Source organism: Rhinolophus sinicus, chromosome 1, assembly GCF_057876585.1.
Source record: "Rhinolophus sinicus isolate RSI-liver-muscle chromosome 1, RSI-T2T, whole genome shotgun sequence".
NCBI lineage: Eukaryota > Metazoa > Chordata > Mammalia > Chiroptera > Rhinolophidae > Rhinolophus > Rhinolophus sinicus.
The window spans coordinates 8,758,550-8,778,141 of NC_142501.1; the positions used below are offsets into that span (position 1 = coordinate 8,758,550).

Sequence of the window (19,592 nt, forward strand, 5' to 3'; positions counted from 1 at the left end):
AGCTTCCAGAGCTGTAGATTTACAAGAATCAATGAGGATAGTTTATAATGTAGTGCAGGTTCTGAAAAGTTCCAGAAAAAGGATCCCAAAACATTGTGAGTTATCATAATTTCACCAGAATTAAGGTAGAGAAAGTGCCTATTTTGAGGGGTATGAACTCAACGATGTGTATGAATCACCTAAAAATCTTGTCGAAATGTAGTTTTAGTAGGTACTGAGTGTGGGCCTAAGATTTTACATTTCCAATACCTACTATGCATTTTTAATTCTGATATGCATCACCAGGTGATTGTGATGCTGGTGAAGCACAGATCGTTCTTTGAGAATATTGCCTCCTTTGGAAGAGTTGGCAAAAGCAGTAAAAAGCAGTGGTCAAAGGTCAACAGGCTGCTCAGTGATGTCGAAGAGTGGCCCACGCCAACCTCCACTTTAGAAGGAAATTCTTTCTCTGGGATTTCAAAGTAGGACAGTTACAGTCTGTGTGAATGAGTAATCTAATAAGATTTGGCCAGTGAATAAACGAAGTCTTTAAAGTAGCTCAGTCTTGGGGAAAAGATTTATGTTCCCTTCTTGGTACTCAAGAACGCTGCTACAGATGATCATTTTAGGAAACTGAGAACTTTGTCTAAATAGGGAAGGGAGGTCTCAGTCCCGATCTGGCCTGTGATTTGACTTCAGCTGCCATCTGTTACCTTTCAGTTTGGGTACGAGATGTTGAAATTCGTCCAGCGTGTAGGCTTCGTCCACTCCGGTTAGAGCTATTGCTCCATCCGCGCCAGATCGCGGGCCATCCCACAGTTCTCGACTGGGATCTCGCCGAGGCACAAAAAGCATGGCCTTGTGTGCTGGTAACTGCTTGCCAGGGAGGCTCTGAAGGACCAGAATGCTATCGGGCTCTTGGAATCCACACAGGTACAGGAAATTGTTGTCTTGGTGGAAAATGTAGGGGATATCGTTGCTCATGTAGTATGTAGGGTTGGACAGCAGAACGACTGTCTGGTCTGTCCCACTCTGCCCTTGAGTTTCCTTGTGGATCACAGACATTAATTTGTGTCTGCGAAGAGCATATTCCACCTGGGATAGTCCCGGAGTCACCTCCCCTAGAAATGACAAACAACAGAGATGCTTTGCATTTCCATAGTGTCAAAGTACTTCAGGTCGTTTAATATTAGATGGAGATGCCCAAGTTCATTTCTTCAATTTATACCAAATCTCATCATAGCACACGGGGAATTTGGAAATAACCCAGGTTTAAAATTTATTTATATTCCATTGCAGAAATTTGGAAGAAAAGATAGTTAAATGTGGTTCTGCCTGAAAACTGGGATCATGACCCCTTTAGATCTCTTCCGGGTTTCTGGTTCATTCTTTTACTCATTCAATCAAACATTGATTGAGTATTATTATGTGGAAGGCATAATTAAGCATATAATCAAAGTTGCCCCGAAGTTTCAATATAGAAGGTGAGGAGAAGGCTCACATTATCTGTGTATGACTTTCCCAAAAGAACGTAAGCTCCATGAAGACACAGATTTTTGTCTGTTTGTTCAATGTTATATTCCCAGGAGCTAGAATACAACTGGAATATAGTGGACATTTGATAAATATTTGTTATCTATAGTTTTTAACATAATAGAGTTTAAGGACAAAAAGCTTTCCCTGATTTCAATTCCCAATGCATAATAATAACTTTCTAATAGGACTTTTCATTCTCTACCGTGTATTAACAGTGATCTGGGTATAAATAACCCCCTTAAGATCAGGGCCATCTTTGCTATACTCCAAAAACCTCTAATATTACCTACTTCCTGGGGCTGCCATGAGAATCAAATTTGATAGAACATGTGATTTTTTAGGATTGCAGATTCCCTAGAAAATCTTTTGAAAGTCATGGATTCATTCTGTTTACACACATACAAACTTTTGACACAATTTCAAGAGACTCAGATTCCCTTAAGTCCACTCCAAAAGCCTAGATGAACAGCCTCTGTTATGAAGTGCTATGTGTTACTTCTTAATATTAGTACTGTTAGTACCTAGCCTGGGCTGCTAGCCCAGTGACGACTGGATGCAGTCTCCCCTTCTGAAATGGAAAACATGCCTGCTTTCACTTAATGTTCCAGAGCAAAAGAACTACTGTAACAATCACTCACAAAGGCTGTATCCCTCAGCCCACACTGAGCAATAATAATAGTAAAACACATCGGATGCTTACTGCGTGTCTGGTCCTATTATTTACATGTATCAACTCATTTTACCTGTATAACGACTCTATAATGTGGGTTACTATTATTATTCCTTGTGGTAGCCAGTCTCCATATACAAGTATGGAAAGAGAGCCATGAAACATTGCTGTATGAAAGTTACTGGACACAGTAGATATATGATCCCCACCATTTAAAAAAGGAGAGGAAAAAAAATTGGAAAAGAATCAGGTGACTCCAATTTACCTGGCCAATTTTACTTGGATATAATTTATGCACAAGTGACCCACTTAAAGTGTATAATTAAATGGTTTTTGCTATATTCACAGAATTGTACAACCATCACGACCATCAATTTTAGAATATATCGTCACCCCAAAAGAAACCGCAAGCCAATTCGCAGTCACTTCCTATTTCCTCCCAATCACCCACAGCCCTTGGCAACTGCTACCGTGTTTCCCTGAAAATAAGACCTAACCGGAAAATAAGCTCTAGCATGATTTTTCAGGATGACATCCCCTGAACATACGCCCTAATGCGTCCTTTGGAGCAAAAATTAATATAAGACCTAGTCTTATTTTTGGGGAAACATGGTAATCTATTTTGTTTCTATGGATTGGTTCATTGTAGAGATTTCATATAAATAAATACAGGCACACAATACGTGGTCATTAGTGACTTAGACAACTTTTTTTTTTATCATTTCCCCAATTATCCTGAAATTAATTCCTCCTAATGTCTTACATAAATCCAATATGTTCTTTCCCCATCACCTTACTTACAATGGGACCCCTTTCTGAAATTTCTTCTCCTTCCATAACAATTCCACTCCAAAAATCTTAGGCTCAATACATGTTTGTTTTTAGACAATTTTCATTTAACAGTCTTTCCTGATTAGCCCAAATCTTGTTGATTTGTCCCTCTGAGTTGTTTTTAGAGCTAACTATTTAATTTCCTTACATACACACCTACAGTTGTATACACATGTAATCACATCATACTGATCTCTGTTAAACATTTTCCCCTTTTCCTTCGTTGTTTTGTGCCTCACTCCCCTTCCCTCCTACTCCACATCAGCACCATGCCCATGCTTGTAATCTATTGTGTATCCTTTTCTATTTTCCTCAATACTCAGAAAATCATACATGCATATACCATACACCTGCACTAGCATTTTACCAAAAAAAGATATTATACACTCTTTTCTGTTCTTGCTTTTCTAACACAATACCTCATGAAAATCCTTCCCACCAAATCATCTGGCATAGTTTCAATTCATTCTGCTTGATGTCTTCATAATATTTCTTGGGGTGATGTGTCGTAACTCATTGAGACATTTCCATACTGGTGGGCATTCATATTGTTTTCAGCTTTTTGCTACTATGATAAACCTCTTTGTACTTATATCCTGGTACTTTCATGCCATATATACTGGTGCTTCTATTTCTAGGGGATAGTCTCAGGAGAGAAATTGCTGTTTGAATTTTCTTAGAGCTTATGTTCTGTACACATAACTCAGTTGTTTAATGAATGGACTTGGAACTTTTATTTTTGTTTTACCTATGTATAGTTTACCTCTCCAGCAAATCCTGTAGTTTGCATTCCATTAATAAAATAACTTTTTATTTAACTTTTGTTTATCTACAATAGAAAAAAAATTACATTTTTATTAATGAAGTGGGTAAGAAATAAAAGATATAAACAAGAGATGACCTTATAGGCCAGTTTGAATCAGGCAAAACAACAGAGTTGGGCCTAAAAGAGCTCACATCACATTTCTTTCTTTCGGGATTGAGCTGGCTAAGAGTCCCTCCCCTTGGGCTCTTGAACAAAATACTGAACTCTGTACTAGAGCCGAAGTACAGCTGAACTATTTATCCCCGATAATGATTCATGTTAAGTCTGCAACTCTTACCCAACACTGGAAATTTCCCACATTACCCAAGCAGTAAATACTCTTATAAAAGCAGAGGCTAGTTATATATAATTGGTGGATTATCCGACCTTTCCTTTTTGTCTCTTCATTTTCTCCGTTTTTGTGCTTTGCGTTTGGTTTGTTCACACCTAAAGTCCATGTCATAAAACTCAATTAAAAATCAATTTATTTTGTGTTTTTCTTTTAATTTTGTAAAGTAATAAAATTCACAATTTTAATGACCTTAATCTCCCATTTTCATTAATGAGAGTATACATTTACATACGTTAGAAAATAATTTCTGAAAAAAGGTGTAATTATCTTTTCGCAAAATCAAATCAAAGCAGGATTGGAAAACCATCTTTTACATCCTTCAAAGCATTCCTCTTTGCTGAATCCAATTTCCTACAATTAACTATCTGAGAAATATGTAAAACATTGGCTATATTTTCCCAAACTTAATAATTATCAACACTATGGGGTGATCATTAGCTAAATGCTCCAAGCTTCTGAAATCCCAAAGTGACAAAGAACTCTTGGTCACGACAAAAAAATTATCCAAAGAAAAAGACAGCTTTCTTATCATTTGAAGGAGAAAGAAAAAAAGGGTGATAAAGCAATGAACTTTAATCCTAGAGATAAACCTGGCAGTTGTGATGGCCTTTGATCACAGAACTAACCATTACAGTCAATCTGGCCTGAATGTCTTCTGATAAAACTATATCTGAGCAGACATTATGGCAACTTTGTCAAACTGTAAAGTATTAAGAAACAAAGCATTTTATCATGTGGAGTCAATTAAGGATAAGAATAGCATTCTAACAAGCTTATAAACCAATCAAATGCTTATATGTCATAAGCTTACTGTGCAAACAGTAAAGCCTCACAATCAATTCTAAGGGCCTGAAACCAAGAAGAAAAAAGCTCTCCTGGAACATTTAAGAATTGGGTGTCTCAAGAGGATAAGAAAAATGTTCTTCATATTTATCAGCCAAGAGAGGAAAGTTTTATAAAGACTGAAAATGGATGGAAAAATGCAGGGTTTTGGTACAATCTAGGTATGTATTTTAATTATTTCCTGGACTAACTAGGTTAGGATTTGAATGTGATCTGGTCTGATTTTGAAGCAGCATTCTTGTAGTTTTTACTGTACATAAGGAAATAGTTCACAACCCTATTTACTACTACTATGCAGTTGGAAAATGGGGGTAAAGAAAAGCAAGTAAATGTTTTCTTTTTTAAAAATGTTTTCTTTATCAAATAAAACATACACTTCTCTGAAAAAATGAAATGATCAAATAAATAGTAAAAATAAAACATACACTTCTCTGAAAAAATGAAATGATCAAATAAATAGTAAAAAAAATATTCTAAATAGATTATATTTGCACATATTGAGCAAAGCAAGCCAGACAGAAAGAGTACATACTGCATGATTCCACTTACATGAAATTCAAGAACAGGCAAACAATCTGTTGATAGAAACCAGAGCAATGGTTAAGGGTGGAGGTGGTGACTGACTGGAGGGGGCAGCAGGGAACTTTCTGGGGTGATGGAAATGTTCTATATCTTGATTGGGGTGTGGGCTGTACTGGTGTATACCTTTGTCAAAACTCACTGAACTGCATACTTAAGATCTGTGCAAATTCACTGAAAAAAAGTATATCACTCGCTAAACTTGAAAAAATTTATACACCAAGACTTCTCCCAGTTGAATTTCTTATCAAAAATATCGTATAAAAATAAACTAAAAAGTTTCCAGATAGTATTCTTTGGCGCAGGTGTTACATACTGTTTTGTGGTTAAGTGTGGCCTCTGAGTCAGGCTTTTGCGAATTGAAATCCTGCCTTAATAACTTACTGAGTAACCTGGGGAGAGCTACCAACTGCTCTGTGTCTCAGTTTCCTCATCTACAAAATGGAGATAATAATAGCACCCACTTCACAAAATTGTCGGGAGGATTGAATAAGTTAATAAAATACTTAGAACAGTAACACTATGTAAATATTAGTTATAATTATTACTACAATACAGATTTATACTTGAAGAGACTGTCATCCAGGTAATCCAAAGCCAGGTAGGACAACCACTATTCCTATCAAAGTAATTATTTACACAGAAGCCCTGAAAGTCTTTGGCTTCCGCACACAACAAGAATGAGTGTCAAATGATTCAGGAGATTTTGTTATTCAGTTCTTTAGAAGATTCCTGATTCTTGCCTGGGAGTGATTCTTGCTAATCTGTGCCTCAGAGAATTTCTGGATATGAATGAGAAATTTGAGTATGCACAAAGGTTACAGACAGCTCATTTATTTTTAATGTACCAGTATTTAAACCCATGAAAATTATACTTCAAAATTTTCTTTATCTCCTAGATTAAAAAAGAGAAATAATCGGGCCCGCCCAGTGGCTCAGGTGGTTGGAGTGCTGTGCTCCTAATGCCAAGGTCGTCAGTTCAATTCCCACATGGGCCGGTGAGCTGCGCCCTCTACAGCTAAGATTGTGAACAACAGCTCTCCCTGGAGCTGGGCTGCGGTGAGCAGCTGGAGGTTGGCATGAGCTGACATGGGCTGCTGTGCGCTGCCGCGGGCTACTGTTTGCCACCATGAGCTGCCAGTGGCCAGTGTGAGTGGCCAGCAGCTGGCGCGAGCTTCCGTGAGCTGCTGACTACCGGCGACCCACTGCCTCAAGCTGGGGGGCGCCCAAGGCTCATTATACCAGCATGGACCAGGGAACTGTGCCCTACACAACTAGACTGAGAAACAAAGGCTTGAACCGGAGGGAGCGGCGGGGGAGGAGAAAGAACGGGAGGGGAGAGGGAAGAGAAATACTCTATAATTCTGCACTAAATGATAGTGTATGGATTTTCTATAAGCTAGTTACCAGTATAGTGGTACCATGAAATGAGTAGTCAACATGTATCATACCTAGAGACTAAATACATAGGTTTATTCACCTATAAATTTACATACATAAAGACTGCAGTATTTACTCTGCATTAAAATCTAATTCAGAAGATGAAGACGAGGAAAATGTACAATCAACATGAATATATAGTTATTTTTAAAATTCCACAGGTACACAGGGAGTGAGAATAGAAGACACATTACTTTATAAAAAGAGGTAGGCCTTAAACTGAAATTTAAAAACTCTAAATACAAAAACTTGTATAGTCTGTTACTGGGCTTATCAAGTATAATCTATAAAAAAGTGTTTTGAAATGGTTAAATCCATGTAAAGTCATCATTCAGTAACTGTTTGATGGTGGTGATGATAAAGATGTGAGTGAATTTAAGAACTGAGTGTATGGGGATGAGGACACCCGAGAGGCATGGGAAGGGCACACTCTGCTTCAAAACGTGGCTTGTGGCCCCAACATTTGGTTTTCCCCCTAAGTCACTAGGCATTTCATGCACTCAGCTAAATAAATACCCCTCAGGCCGGTGGGACGCATCAGAAACACCCAGGGAACTCTTCGAAACATGTGGCCCCAGAGCTTCCCTTCCCTTGAGATTCTTATTCAGCAAGTCTATGGGATTCTGGCATGGACGTCTATTCTGAAACAGCTCACACAGTGGTCTAGGCAGATTCAAACCACTTTTGATTTCTGTCACTTCTTGGACATATATCTTAATCTTTTTTTCCTTTTTTAAAAGCAAGGCTACGTTCATGTAAGCAGAGGAGAGACAAGGGGCGGGTTACTCTATAGAGCAGCCCTGTTCCTGCTGGGTAAAAGCAAAGCAAGGATCAGTTTCTATTTTAATTTTTTTAAAAGTATAAAAATCAATCTCCCCCTACCAAAGTAAATCTTGATCTTTTAGATATCATTAAAGTCAACCATGTTTGACACAACTTAAAAAAAAAAAATACACTCCTTGCTCAAAGCAGAACTACAACCAAATTATCATTGAAAGATGGATACCTAACTGATTTTGAAAATCATGAGGAGGACCTGGAGGAGTCAATCTGACTATTTCCATCTAAAGCAGTAGTAGCACAACTAGAACAGAATTTCTTTATGCTCCATGTTATTCTGCTGAATGCTTTCCAAGTTATAATTGTTTCAGGAAACTTGGGTAAGTATGGACAAGAGAAATCCACGGGAAACAGCTCCCAAAAATTCAGAAGGAGCTGATGCAGTAATTCCACTTCTAAGAATTTGTTTTAAGGAAATAATTGATCACAGAGTGTACACACACACACACACACACATACACACACACACACACACACACAATTTAGTCATATAAAAAAATAAGTCTGGAAAGATACATATACCAAAATCTCAATAGTGGTTTTCTCTGAGTGGTATGGGATTACGAGTAATTTAAAAAATATATATATGCTTATGTGTATTCTCTAATTTTTTTATTATATAGAACTTGTATAATAATTAGGAAAAGGATTGAAATATTTTCCAAAAGTTTTAAGTACTGGCAAGTATTGGGAAAATAATTATGTTGACCATGAAACCTTTTGGAGCTAACCGAGTATAGATGACATAATTTTGTACCCCAAACTAACAAACTGGCTCTATAAAAGAGGTTTGTAAAAAAGTATTACATGCCTTTTAATTTTTCTTAATAATTTACTCCTCCTTCACCCCACAATCATTTTAACACATCCTATGTTTTTCATCTCTACATGGAGAAAGACAAATGATTAATACTTTGGATACTTATATAGCTTTTGCCTCTAAAAACTGTATATCTGACAGTTTCTTTAACATTGATAGTTGTTTTAAAATTTTATCTACTTCTATCCCTTCTCACTTACCCCAATGTCCAAAACATTATGTCTAAGAGCGTAAAAATAAGGACAGGCATCCCATTTCCCCCATCACTGATATTAACACACATATATGTGTATAAACATGTATGTATATATTTATTTACATTCTTTTTTAATATTTACATATATTTACATGCTTTTTTTATATTGTCAACATGCACATAACATACAGAGCCAACCGTCTATATACAGAGGGCATCATCTTGACAACATGATTACTAGTTTCAAGGCCTAGAAAATGCAGCTCACCATGTAAAAGTATCTCACCACAAGAAATCAATAATTTTCAAAGCTGGTAAAACTGAATATTAATTCTAATTAAAAAAAAATCAAAGTTACAGGTAGGTTGACAGGGTAGAGAAATACTTAATACCAACTGGATTGCTCTTAAGCTTACCTTACAGCTTTGAAAAACTCTGATTTCTTGTGTGTTTCAGTGGTGAGCTGCATTTCCTGAGTGTCAGTCGACTTTCCAGCAGGAATTCCAGTCTGATGAAGAATCAGCAAAAGGAAGCCCTCACTGAGAGACACACTGGTATCGCTCACTGAGTGGAGACAGTGAAAGAGTAACGTATTTCTAAAGGCAATTTAGATTGTTTATATGCTTACATAGAAAATACAGATTTAACTTCTCGTGGCAGAAGCAACAATTAATTGCTCTTGAAAACCTGACTGGTTTTTCTACAATGCATTTGGCTTTATTTTACCTCCCTCTTTGGGATGACATGCATTCACCATATCTCATCCCTTAACTGCCTTTTTAAAAAAACAAAACGAAAATCTTTAGGCATGAATTTGAGTGATAGCAATGACACATCTTGGAGAAGCAATGCTGCAATATTACAGCAGAAAAAAATTAGTGAGGCAACCCTTTATTAATTATAAAAATCAGTGAACATTTATCTGTTTTTTGCTATCACCTCTCAAAGCTGTGACAATCAGATCTGAAAATCTTGATATTTTATACAGAAATATTTTTGGTAAACATAATTTTGAAATGAGTACTTCACACTTTCAAGAAAAACATGTTTTCTAAAATGTTAAAACACTGTAGTTCACTAGGCATCAATAGTGAGAAAATAATTGTCTTAGAAAGTAACAGAACTTTTCTCTAAAAACATCCCAAATATATACTTTTTACTGCTACTTCTGAATTGTAAGGCTTATCACGATATTTATGGCTCTAGATGGTACTGTCAGTAGAGTCCCAGTAGCCACATATAGCTATTTAAGTTTAAATTATTTAAAACAAAAAGTTTAGTTTCTCAGTTGCACTAGCAACATAATAAGTATACAACAGCCACTGTGGCTAATGGCTGCTATGTTGCACAGCACAGATGTAGACCATTTCCATTGTCGCAAAAAAGTTTGACTGGATAGTACAGTTCTAGATAAAGCACCGAAAGAGGGAGACAGTTATTACCGCTCAGAGGCCTTACCTGGTCTGAGGAGGTGTGGGTGTGTAAAGGGGCTGGGCTGGCCCAAGTATCGGCTTGGGATCCTCCTCTCTGGGATGGGCTGCAGGGAGTACCTTCGCTGTGAACACGATACGCATCCTGAAGGAAAAATAAAGATGAAATGGAACAACGAATCTAGAAGGTGCTCACAGCAGATCTACATTTATCTATCTCCAGCACTTGGATGCTTTAGAAAAATGCCAATCAGTTTCACCTTCTGTATTTATATGGCCCTTCCTCTGAAATACAGAAAGGACCTCATCTTTACCCTTAGCAACTCTAGTCTACTACGGTATAATAGAGGTATATATGCACACAGTATGACTAAGGTATAAATAAGGAGCTATGGGAACAGGAGGAAGGCAACAAAAAAAGCTGGGATGGGGTATTTCACAGTGGTAGTATGAAGCGGTGTCCTAAAATTCAGATAAAGAGAATTAACATTTTCATTAAGAATTATGTGAAGTGTAAGAAAATATGCACATGCTATCGCCTTAAATCTTGTTGTTGCTTTTTAATAAATTTTATTGGGGAATAGTGTGTTTCTCCAGGGCCCATCAGCTCCAAGTCGTTGTCCTTCAATCTAGTTGTGGAGTGTGCAGCTCAGCTCCAAGTCTAGTTGCCGTTTTCAATTTTAGTTGCAGGGGGCGCAGCCCACCATCCCATGCGAGAATTGAACCAGCAACCTTGTTGTTGAGAGCTCACGCTCCAACCAACTGAGTCATCTGGCTGCCCCTACAGCAGCTCAGTGGCAGCTCATTGTCTTCAGTCTAGTTGTGGAGGGCGCAGCTCATTGGCCCATGTGGGAATCGAATCAGCAACCCTGTTTTTCAGAGCTCGCGCTCTAACCAACTGAGCCACCAGGCCACTCTAAATCTTGGAATCTTAGTAAAATAATGAGTGAAAAATGCTTACTAATGGCAGACAATAAACACTATTATTAGCATGCATTCAACAAAGATTGAGTGTGTGATGAGTAAGAACACACGCTGGGAAAGACACAAGAATAAGACAAGAGCATCTGATCTGGTCTTCGAGAATATACAGGCACACCTTGTTTTACTGCACTTTGCTTTCCTGTGCTTTGCAGAAATTGCTGTACCAGAAGAGATGTGTGACACGGAGTCTTTCTGTTGTGATCACAAAATACGGTGAATGCTGCTGCCAAATGCCATCCAACGGACAGGCAGGGATCTTCAATATGGAAGCGGCGCATCAAACCTTAGTAACAGTGTGTGACAAGTTTCAACTTGTTCGGTGCACTCAGTTGGGTGTGAGCTATGGTTGAGAGGTGTGTTTTAAAGTGAGCCATAATTCATCATCCATCGTGACAGCACTCCATGTCACACATCGCTTCTGGTACGGCAATTTCTGTGAAATAAAAACATTACGGTGTGTCCTCATCCACCTTATTCACCGATTTGGCACCGTGTGACTTCTGGCTCTTCCCCAAAGTCAAAATGACCATGAAAGGTAAACGTTTTGAATCAATTCAGGATATCGAGGCAGCCATGGCAGAGCAACTAAGGACACTCACGACAGAGGACTTCCAGAACTGCTTCAGAAAGTGGCAAGAATGATGGGATAAGTGTTCGAAGTGAGGGGGAGCATTTTGAGGGGGATTAATGGCAGTGTGTCTTTTACTGTAATAAATTTTATTTAAACATTCACCATATTGTTTAATCACACCTCGTATCTATTAATATGCCCTTCTTTAAACAAATAGTAGCATTCTGTATTTGAGGAAGATACTATTACTTTCCATTTAAAGATGAGGAAAAAGATATACAGAATGGTTAAGAAACTTGCCCACAATGAAGAAATACTATAACAGAACTAGGATTTGAACAACAATCTATAGAGCCTATAACCATTAGATTACACTGTCTACACTACAATTTCATCAGTAAAATAATTGAATGTAAAAAGTTAACCAATTTTTTGTTTAGATGAGACAATACTAGAATACTCAATCCTTCTATTTTGGACCATTTCCAAGCAGAGGAAGCTAAACTCTTAACAAATGCAATGTAAAAGAAACAAAAACAAAAAAACAAAAAGAACTTTCACATGTGACATGAATTGAGATGTTTATTATCAGTAAATTAAAAAAAAAAAAGAAAGTCCTGATAGCTTTTTACCTACATTTAAGTACACAGGATTTTGCCCAAGGTCATGTACCAGTAGCCCGCTCTTATCTGTGGTTTTAGTTACCCATGGTTCGAAAATATCAAATGGAAAAATTCAAGAAATAAACAATTCATGTTTTAAATTGCGTGATGTTCTGAGCAGCACGATGAAATCTTATGCCATCCTGCTCTGTCCTGCCCAGGTTGTGAATCATCCCTTGCCCAGCATAGTCATTTAAGGAGCCACCTTGGTTAATCAGACCCACTGCGACGTATCGCAGTGCTTGTGTTCAAGTTACCCTTACTTTACTTAGTACCGTGTTCACATTTTTATTACAGTATAATTGTTCTATTTTTCTGTTGTTAATCTCTTACTGTGCCTCATTCATAAATTAAGCTTTTATCACAGGTATGTATGTATAGGAAAAGCACAGTATATACAGGGTTCGGCAATATTCAGTCTCAGGCATCTACTGGGGGTTTTGGAATGTATCCCTCTTGATTACGGGATGGGTGGCACTATTGTAATTAGTAGCAAACTGGTATGTCCGGTCCTACTTCTAAAATATCCAATTCAATTCAAAGGAGGGCCATTTCCTTAGTTTAGATCCTCAATTCACCTGGACTTCTTTAATTGTCTCCTAATTGGTCTGCTTGTCTTGGGACCATCTCTCTTCAATTCATTCTCTATAGGCTACCCTATTTCCAAAGTGATCCCTTTACGTCTTTGTCTCAATCTCTTCAAAGGTATTATCAATCAAATCAGGTTTAAAATTCCAGGATCTGTCCTTAATTTTCCAGCTCCCCACACAATGCTTAGAATTTTCTTTCAGAATATATGCTTCAAATTCTAGCTTAGCACCCGTCTTGATTGGGCCCTGCTCACTCCTCTGGCCTAATCCTCAAAAAACATATTGAAGCCCTACTAAGCTACTGGAAGAACCCCGGCTAATTAGTCTGTATTGTAACAGCACTGGCCTTCAAAAATGCAGTTCTCTTGGTCTATAATGGCCTTTGCCTGCTTCTGTGATTACCCAACTTCTCAAAAATTGGCTCCAACCTGACTCAATCTGGGAAGGCTGCTCTTGTTAACTTCCCACCCCTATTGGTTCTGATGCAAACACCCCTCCTCAGGGCTCCTGTACTTAATTCTATTTTAATACCTACTACACTTACATAATTGCTAATTGTGGGAAAAATTTTAGAAAAATTGTCCTTCATTGGCTGATGTGAGCTTTTGTCTGTTAGCTTTTTGTTCCCTCACATGAAAGACTGCATGTGAGGTGATGGTCACCTTAGGTCAGCTTTTTGTTCCCTCACATGAGACTGCACGTGAGGTGATGGTTAGCTTTTTGTTCCTTTGTTCCCTCATGAGAGACTGCATGTGGGGTTCCCTCACATGAAACTACATGTGAAGTGCTGGTTGGCTTTTGATTGATTAGCTTTTTGTTCCTTTGTTCCCCCACGAGAGACTGCATGTGAGGTGCTGGTTAGCTTTTTGTTCCCTCACATGGGGTGATGGTTAGCTTAGGGTTAAGAAAATTTCTCCCTTGTCTCATTCCCAGGAGAGACATGGAATGTTGCTTTCTGTCTGTATTGCCCGCTTCAGCAGATGAGGTGAAGAAGTAACTAAGTTATATGAGAATGACGTGACAGGCATGTTGCCAGGCTTTGGAAGGCCTTGGGCCGATGGTCCCAGGCAAGAACAGTAAGTATTGTTTGTCCAAATGAACTGGCCCTTCAGCCGGATAAGCAATATTCTTATAGTAATTGCTGAACCCTCCTGGAAGTGGCCATTCCGGAGCGGGAGGCAGGAACAAGCAGCTTGGCTCTAAGGTACATCTGAAAAAATATATAAGACAGACTTCAGCTGGCAGTGTAAATTTCATCATCCGTCCTTGATGATGCTTCATTTTAGCTTGCTTGGGAACTAGCAGGCAGCAGTGGGAGAGGCCTCAGCTTTCCCAGCTGCAGACCTGGCAAGGTTTTGATTCCTGACTGTTCCAGTGGTGTTTTCCCACGGTTTGGTGAGCTTCTTTGGCATATCATTGTGTGTGTGTCTATATACATACACACACAATATATATATATGTCGTAACCACCTTTGTCATTAGCATATTCTATTAATTGCCTTTGTTTTTTGCTATTGCATATTGCTAAATAAATTAACTAGTCCCACTCTAGCATGTGCTCCTGTTTCTTTCCCCTGCTCGTCATTACACTAACTTAGTTTGCCAGTCTACTACAAACTTTTGGAAGGCAGGGGTGATTTGTTATTTGACTTCATCTCCCCAGTGATTAGACTTGGGATATAGTGTGAAGGTCAAAAGGCAGTAAGTCTGGCTTCTGATTAGATGCAGGGAGTAAACAGGGAAATTAAGGATTCTTAGGTTTTGGGCTTCAACAAGTAGGTGGATGGTATTCATATCATTAAACGCAATGGAAAAGATTGAGATAATTATTGGATATTCCAATGGAGAGGTCAAATAGGCAGTCTTAAGTTTAGAGGGGAAAAGTATAAGGTTAGATATATAAATGAAGGTGTCATAAGAATACAGATGGTATCTAAAGGCCTGGGACTGGATATTACCCAGGGAGATGGTGTGGATAAAGTCCAGGTACTGTACTATTTTAGTGTGAGAAGGAAAAGCACAGGAGAAAGGAAGAAAACTAGAAGAATGCGGTATCTGGGAAGCTAAACAAGTGTTTCAAAAATGGGGAAGTGCTCAGCTGCATCAAGTGAATTATGCTAATATGAGGAGGCAAAAAGACAACTAGATTTGGCAACATGGATGTCACTGGAGGCCCTGCCGAGAATAATTTTGGTAGAGTATAGAAGATAGCAGCCAAAATGGTGAAGGTTGTCAAAAGGTACAAATGTCCAATAATGAGATAAATAAGTTCTGGGGATGTAATGTACAGCATGGTGACTGTATGTAGCAATCTGTGTTGCATATTTGCAAGTGGCTAAAAGAGTAAATCTTAAAAGTTCTTATCACAAGAAAAGTTTGTAGTTATGTGAAGTGATGGATACAAACAACTAATTTTAGTAATCACTTCACAATACATACATATGTTAAATCATTATGTCATACACTTCAAACATATACAATGTTATATGTTAATTATATTGCAATAAAACTGTAAAAAAGAAAAGCGAAAGAAGATCAAAGCTAGATTGGGAGGGTGCCAAGGAAAGAATGGGATGGAAGAAAGCACAGATGTCAAGTAGAGACAATGATTTTGAGAAATTTTATTGTGAAGAGATCAGAGAAAAATGGCATAGCAGCTGGAAGGGGCGAGGGATCAAAGGAGGGGGAATAATGACAGAAGCAAATCCTTGTGTTATACTTTCACTCTATTGAAGTTAGATTTTTCGATGTTTTTTCCAACTATCTGAATTCCTTGAGATCAGCATTTTCTATTTTCTAACTCCTCTCTGTATCATAGGTTCTCAGTACATGTTTGTGGAATGTCTAGATCCTCAATTCTTAAGTCCTGGTCCAAGAAATGAGATATAGTGGACAGAGCAGAATTTGGAATCAGACTCAAGTTTAAATATTAGATTTTTTGCTAACAAGCTACGTAGCCTTAGAAAAATTACTTTATCTAACATAATATTAAGAACGGGTCTTATATTAATTTTTGCTCCAAAAGACACATTAGAGCTGATTGTCTGGCTAGGTCTTATTTTCGGGGAAACAGGGTACACCTCCCAATTTGCTTCCCACAATACTTGAAATGAATGCTAACTTTATTTGTAATAGCTCAAAACTGGAAAAAACCCACAATATCTAATCCACATGGCTAGCAGCCACTGTCCTGGGTCATCACATGGTTGACTCTGTCACCAAGGTCTCAGCTCTAATGTCATCTCTTCAGAGGTCTTCTAAAACCAACCTAAGGTAGCTCTCTGCCCGCGTCACACTACTTTTTTTTGAGCACATATCACATTATCTCCAATGATTTTTATTTATTCTTTGTACTCCATTATAATGTAAACACCATGAAAACTGGCATTTCTTTGTTCAAGACTGTTATCTATCACCAGTGGCTATAACTGCCTTGCACAAAGCAGGCACTCAATAATTATATATTCAAGACACAAATGCACAGTTTTCAAACTCTTTAAGTATATATTTTATAGTAGTAAACTTGAAGTGGGCAAAGATACCGTCATCCCAAATGACTCAGCACAGGCACACAGAAAGCTTGTATAGTTAGGGTACTTCTCCAGGAAGCCTTCGCTGACACCCCACTTCTGGGGTAGGTGTTTCTCATATGATTGCAGTGCTCCCCCCATCAAAGCCTTTATTATATTGTAATTGAGTTACTTGTTTGTATCTCCTACTGAACTGTAAGTCTCTTGACTAACACAAATATGTCAACTATTGGAATATTTTGAATCCTCATCACGAATTCTTCATTTTTCCAAACCAAAACATGGAAGAACTGAAAGTAACTTATTAAGGCTCAGTAACCCAGAGGTCATACTATGCAAATGGCACGAGGTGGCCATCAACAACAGGTCCCACTGGTTTACAAGGTATTTGTTGAGGCTGCCAGAGAATACAGGGGAAACAGCCCAGAGGGTTCAGAATGGCCTGGTATGACTCTGGACCGGCTCCATTTGGAAGGTCCGGTACCTAGCCCAACCCTAGAACGACACCATAATGCAGCCGTCTCTGACATAAGCTTGTAATTCTGCTTACCACACAACCAGGATCCTAGGGTCTCTTAGCAGTGCTCCCCAGTAATCACATTGTGTCCAATGTAAAAATGTGCCTCTTTGCAGTCACTCTACCACCACCACCAGCACAGCCTGAGCTGAGAGGAAGCCTTGGTTCTCACTACGCAGAGCACCCCTTTCCAACAAAACATGGTGGGTTACTATGAAGTTCTAGGAGTGCAGAGATTTGCTTCCTGTGAGGACATTAAAAAGGCTTATCATAAAGGGGCACTTAAATGGCACCCTGATAAAAATCCAGAAGATAAAGAAGAGGCCGAGAGAAAACTCAAAGTAGCTGAGGCGTATGAGGTATTATCAAATGATGAAAAACGGGACATTTACGATAAATGTGGCAAAGAAGGATTAAATGGCAGAGATGGAAGTAATTTTGATGATTCTTTTGAGTCTGGCTTCACATTCTGTAAGCCAGATGATGTCTTTAAAAAATTTGGGGGTAAAAGAGACTCATTTTTATTTCATTTATTTGAAGACTCACTCGAGGACCTTTTAAATAGTCCAAGAAATTCCTATGGAAGCAGAAACAGAGGGGCAAGATCCTTTTTCTCTACCTCCAGTGAACATCCAGCTTTTGAGAAATTTTCTTCATATGATACAAGATATACACCATACAGTTCACTGGGCCGGGAGGGCCTTCCTTCCTTCTCTTCCTTGGCATTTGATGACAGTGGGATGGCCAACTACCTATCTTTTACCACTTCAGGTAAAATTGTTAATCGCAGAAATACCAATACAAACAGAATTATTGAGAATGATGAAGAAAGAGAAGTTGAAGATGATGGTGAGTTGAAGTCCTTCCTGATAAATGGTACGGCAGATGAAGAGGACTCTGCAGAAGACGCAGTTGAAGAAGACAGTCACTCAACAATTATTCACCAAAGTCCTACATCCCTAAACACATATCTGAATATACTTTTGTGGACAATGAGCCAGCTATACCTTGGGTCACCAGCAACAGGGATCCCTCTATTTTCTCAGAAGGATTCAAAGAAGGTGGTAAGAGGAGAAACAAGAAACATAAAAAGGTGTATAAGAAGAAGTCAACCAAAAGGAATCGTTAAATTGACTTTTCAGACACATTATGTTCACGTAACATTTGAACGTGACTCTTTGTGTTTTGGTTAATCACAGCTGTGCGGATAACGTGTTTATGACTATATACTAAGATTGTGTTTTTAACACGTTTAGCAGGATTGTGGACATCTGGTCAGTGGTTGAATGGATTAGGTATGTCAGAAAAAGATGAGTTTGTGGTGACGGTGATGTTAAGAATTTGGAAAACAGCAACGATCATTTTACTTTTGTTTTTGAGCTAAATATTTACATAACATAGGTTTTTAGTAGCATTTATTATCTATTTCATTCTTTTTCTCTAATTAAAACTACTATACAAACTTCTGAAATATGTATAGCCTTAGGAACTAAAAATATACTAAGATATACAGGTTTAGACTATATAATTATTCATGAAATGACTTTTTTTTCCTATAGAGGCAGAACATTTGACACATAACTTAAAGACATTATAAATTAAAAATTAAAGTATAAAAGTATTTTCTTTTAATTTAAAAATAGCCAGACTTGGGCCGGCCCGGTGGCTCAGGTGGTTAGAGCTCCGTGCTCCTAACTCCGAAGGCTGCCGGTTCAATTCACATATGGGCCAGTGGGCTCTCAACCACAAGGTTGCCAGTTCAACTCCTCAAGCCCCACAAGGGATGGTGGGCAGCGCCCCCTGCAACTAAAGGTTGAACACCGCACCTTGAGCTGAGCTGCCGCTGAGCTCCCGGATGGCTCAGTTGGTTGGAGCACATCCTCTCAACCACAAGGTTGCCGGTTCGACTCCCGCAAGGGATGGTGGGCTGTGCCCCCTGCAACTAGCAACGGCAACTGGACCTGGAGCTGAGCTGCGCCCTCCACAACTAAGACTGAAAGGACAACTTAAAGCTGAAAGGCACTCTCCACAACTAAGATTGAAAGGACAACAACTTGACTTGGGGAGAAAAAAAAGGCCTGGAAGTACACACTGTCCCCCAATAAAGTCCTGTTCCCCTTCCCCAATAAAATCTTTAAATAAATAAATAAAAATAGCCAGACTTACATATATATATATATTTTTTTTTTTCCAGCCAGATTTATATTTGCACACCCATGTTCACAGCAGCACTATTCACAATAGCCAAGAGGTGGAACAAACCCAAATGTCAATTGATTAATGAATACATAAAATATTAATAGATACAGGCATATACCTACAGTGGAATATTACTCGGCCTTAAAAAGGAAGGAAATCCTGTTACATGCTACAACATGAATGAACTTTGAGACATTATGCTAAGTGAAACTAAGCCA

The 19,592-nt window shown here is 38.4% G+C and overlaps 2 protein-coding genes across 6 annotated transcripts in view; one reads left to right on the forward strand and one right to left on the reverse strand.

Annotated features, from left to right (window-relative positions):
- The window catches only part of XPNPEP3 (X-prolyl aminopeptidase 3), a 56,321-nt gene that overhangs the window by 31,737 nt on the left and 4,992 nt on the right, over positions 1-19,592 (reverse strand). For 3 of the 5 annotated variants that reach the window (XM_088796315.1, XM_074326453.2, XM_019734494.3), the window contains exons 2-3: positions 10,350-10,466; positions 693-1,100 (exon numbers count right to left, since the gene is read on the reverse strand). In XM_088796315.1, coding sequence (XP_088652441.1) covers positions 693-1,100; positions 10,350-10,466 — 525 coding nt within the window. Of the gene's footprint in view, positions 1-692; positions 1,101-9,307; positions 9,456-10,349; positions 10,467-19,592 lie in introns of those variants that run through there. The other 2 variants (XM_088796321.1, XM_074326454.2) reach the window with 2 other exon arrangements.
- Positions 15,927-19,331, forward strand: DNAJB7 (DnaJ heat shock protein family (Hsp40) member B7). The gene is given in 2 exon segments (XM_019734499.3): positions 15,927-18,087; positions 18,090-19,331. Coding segments are annotated over 2 exon segments (927 nt in total). The 5' UTR covers positions 15,927-17,375; the 3' UTR covers positions 18,305-19,331.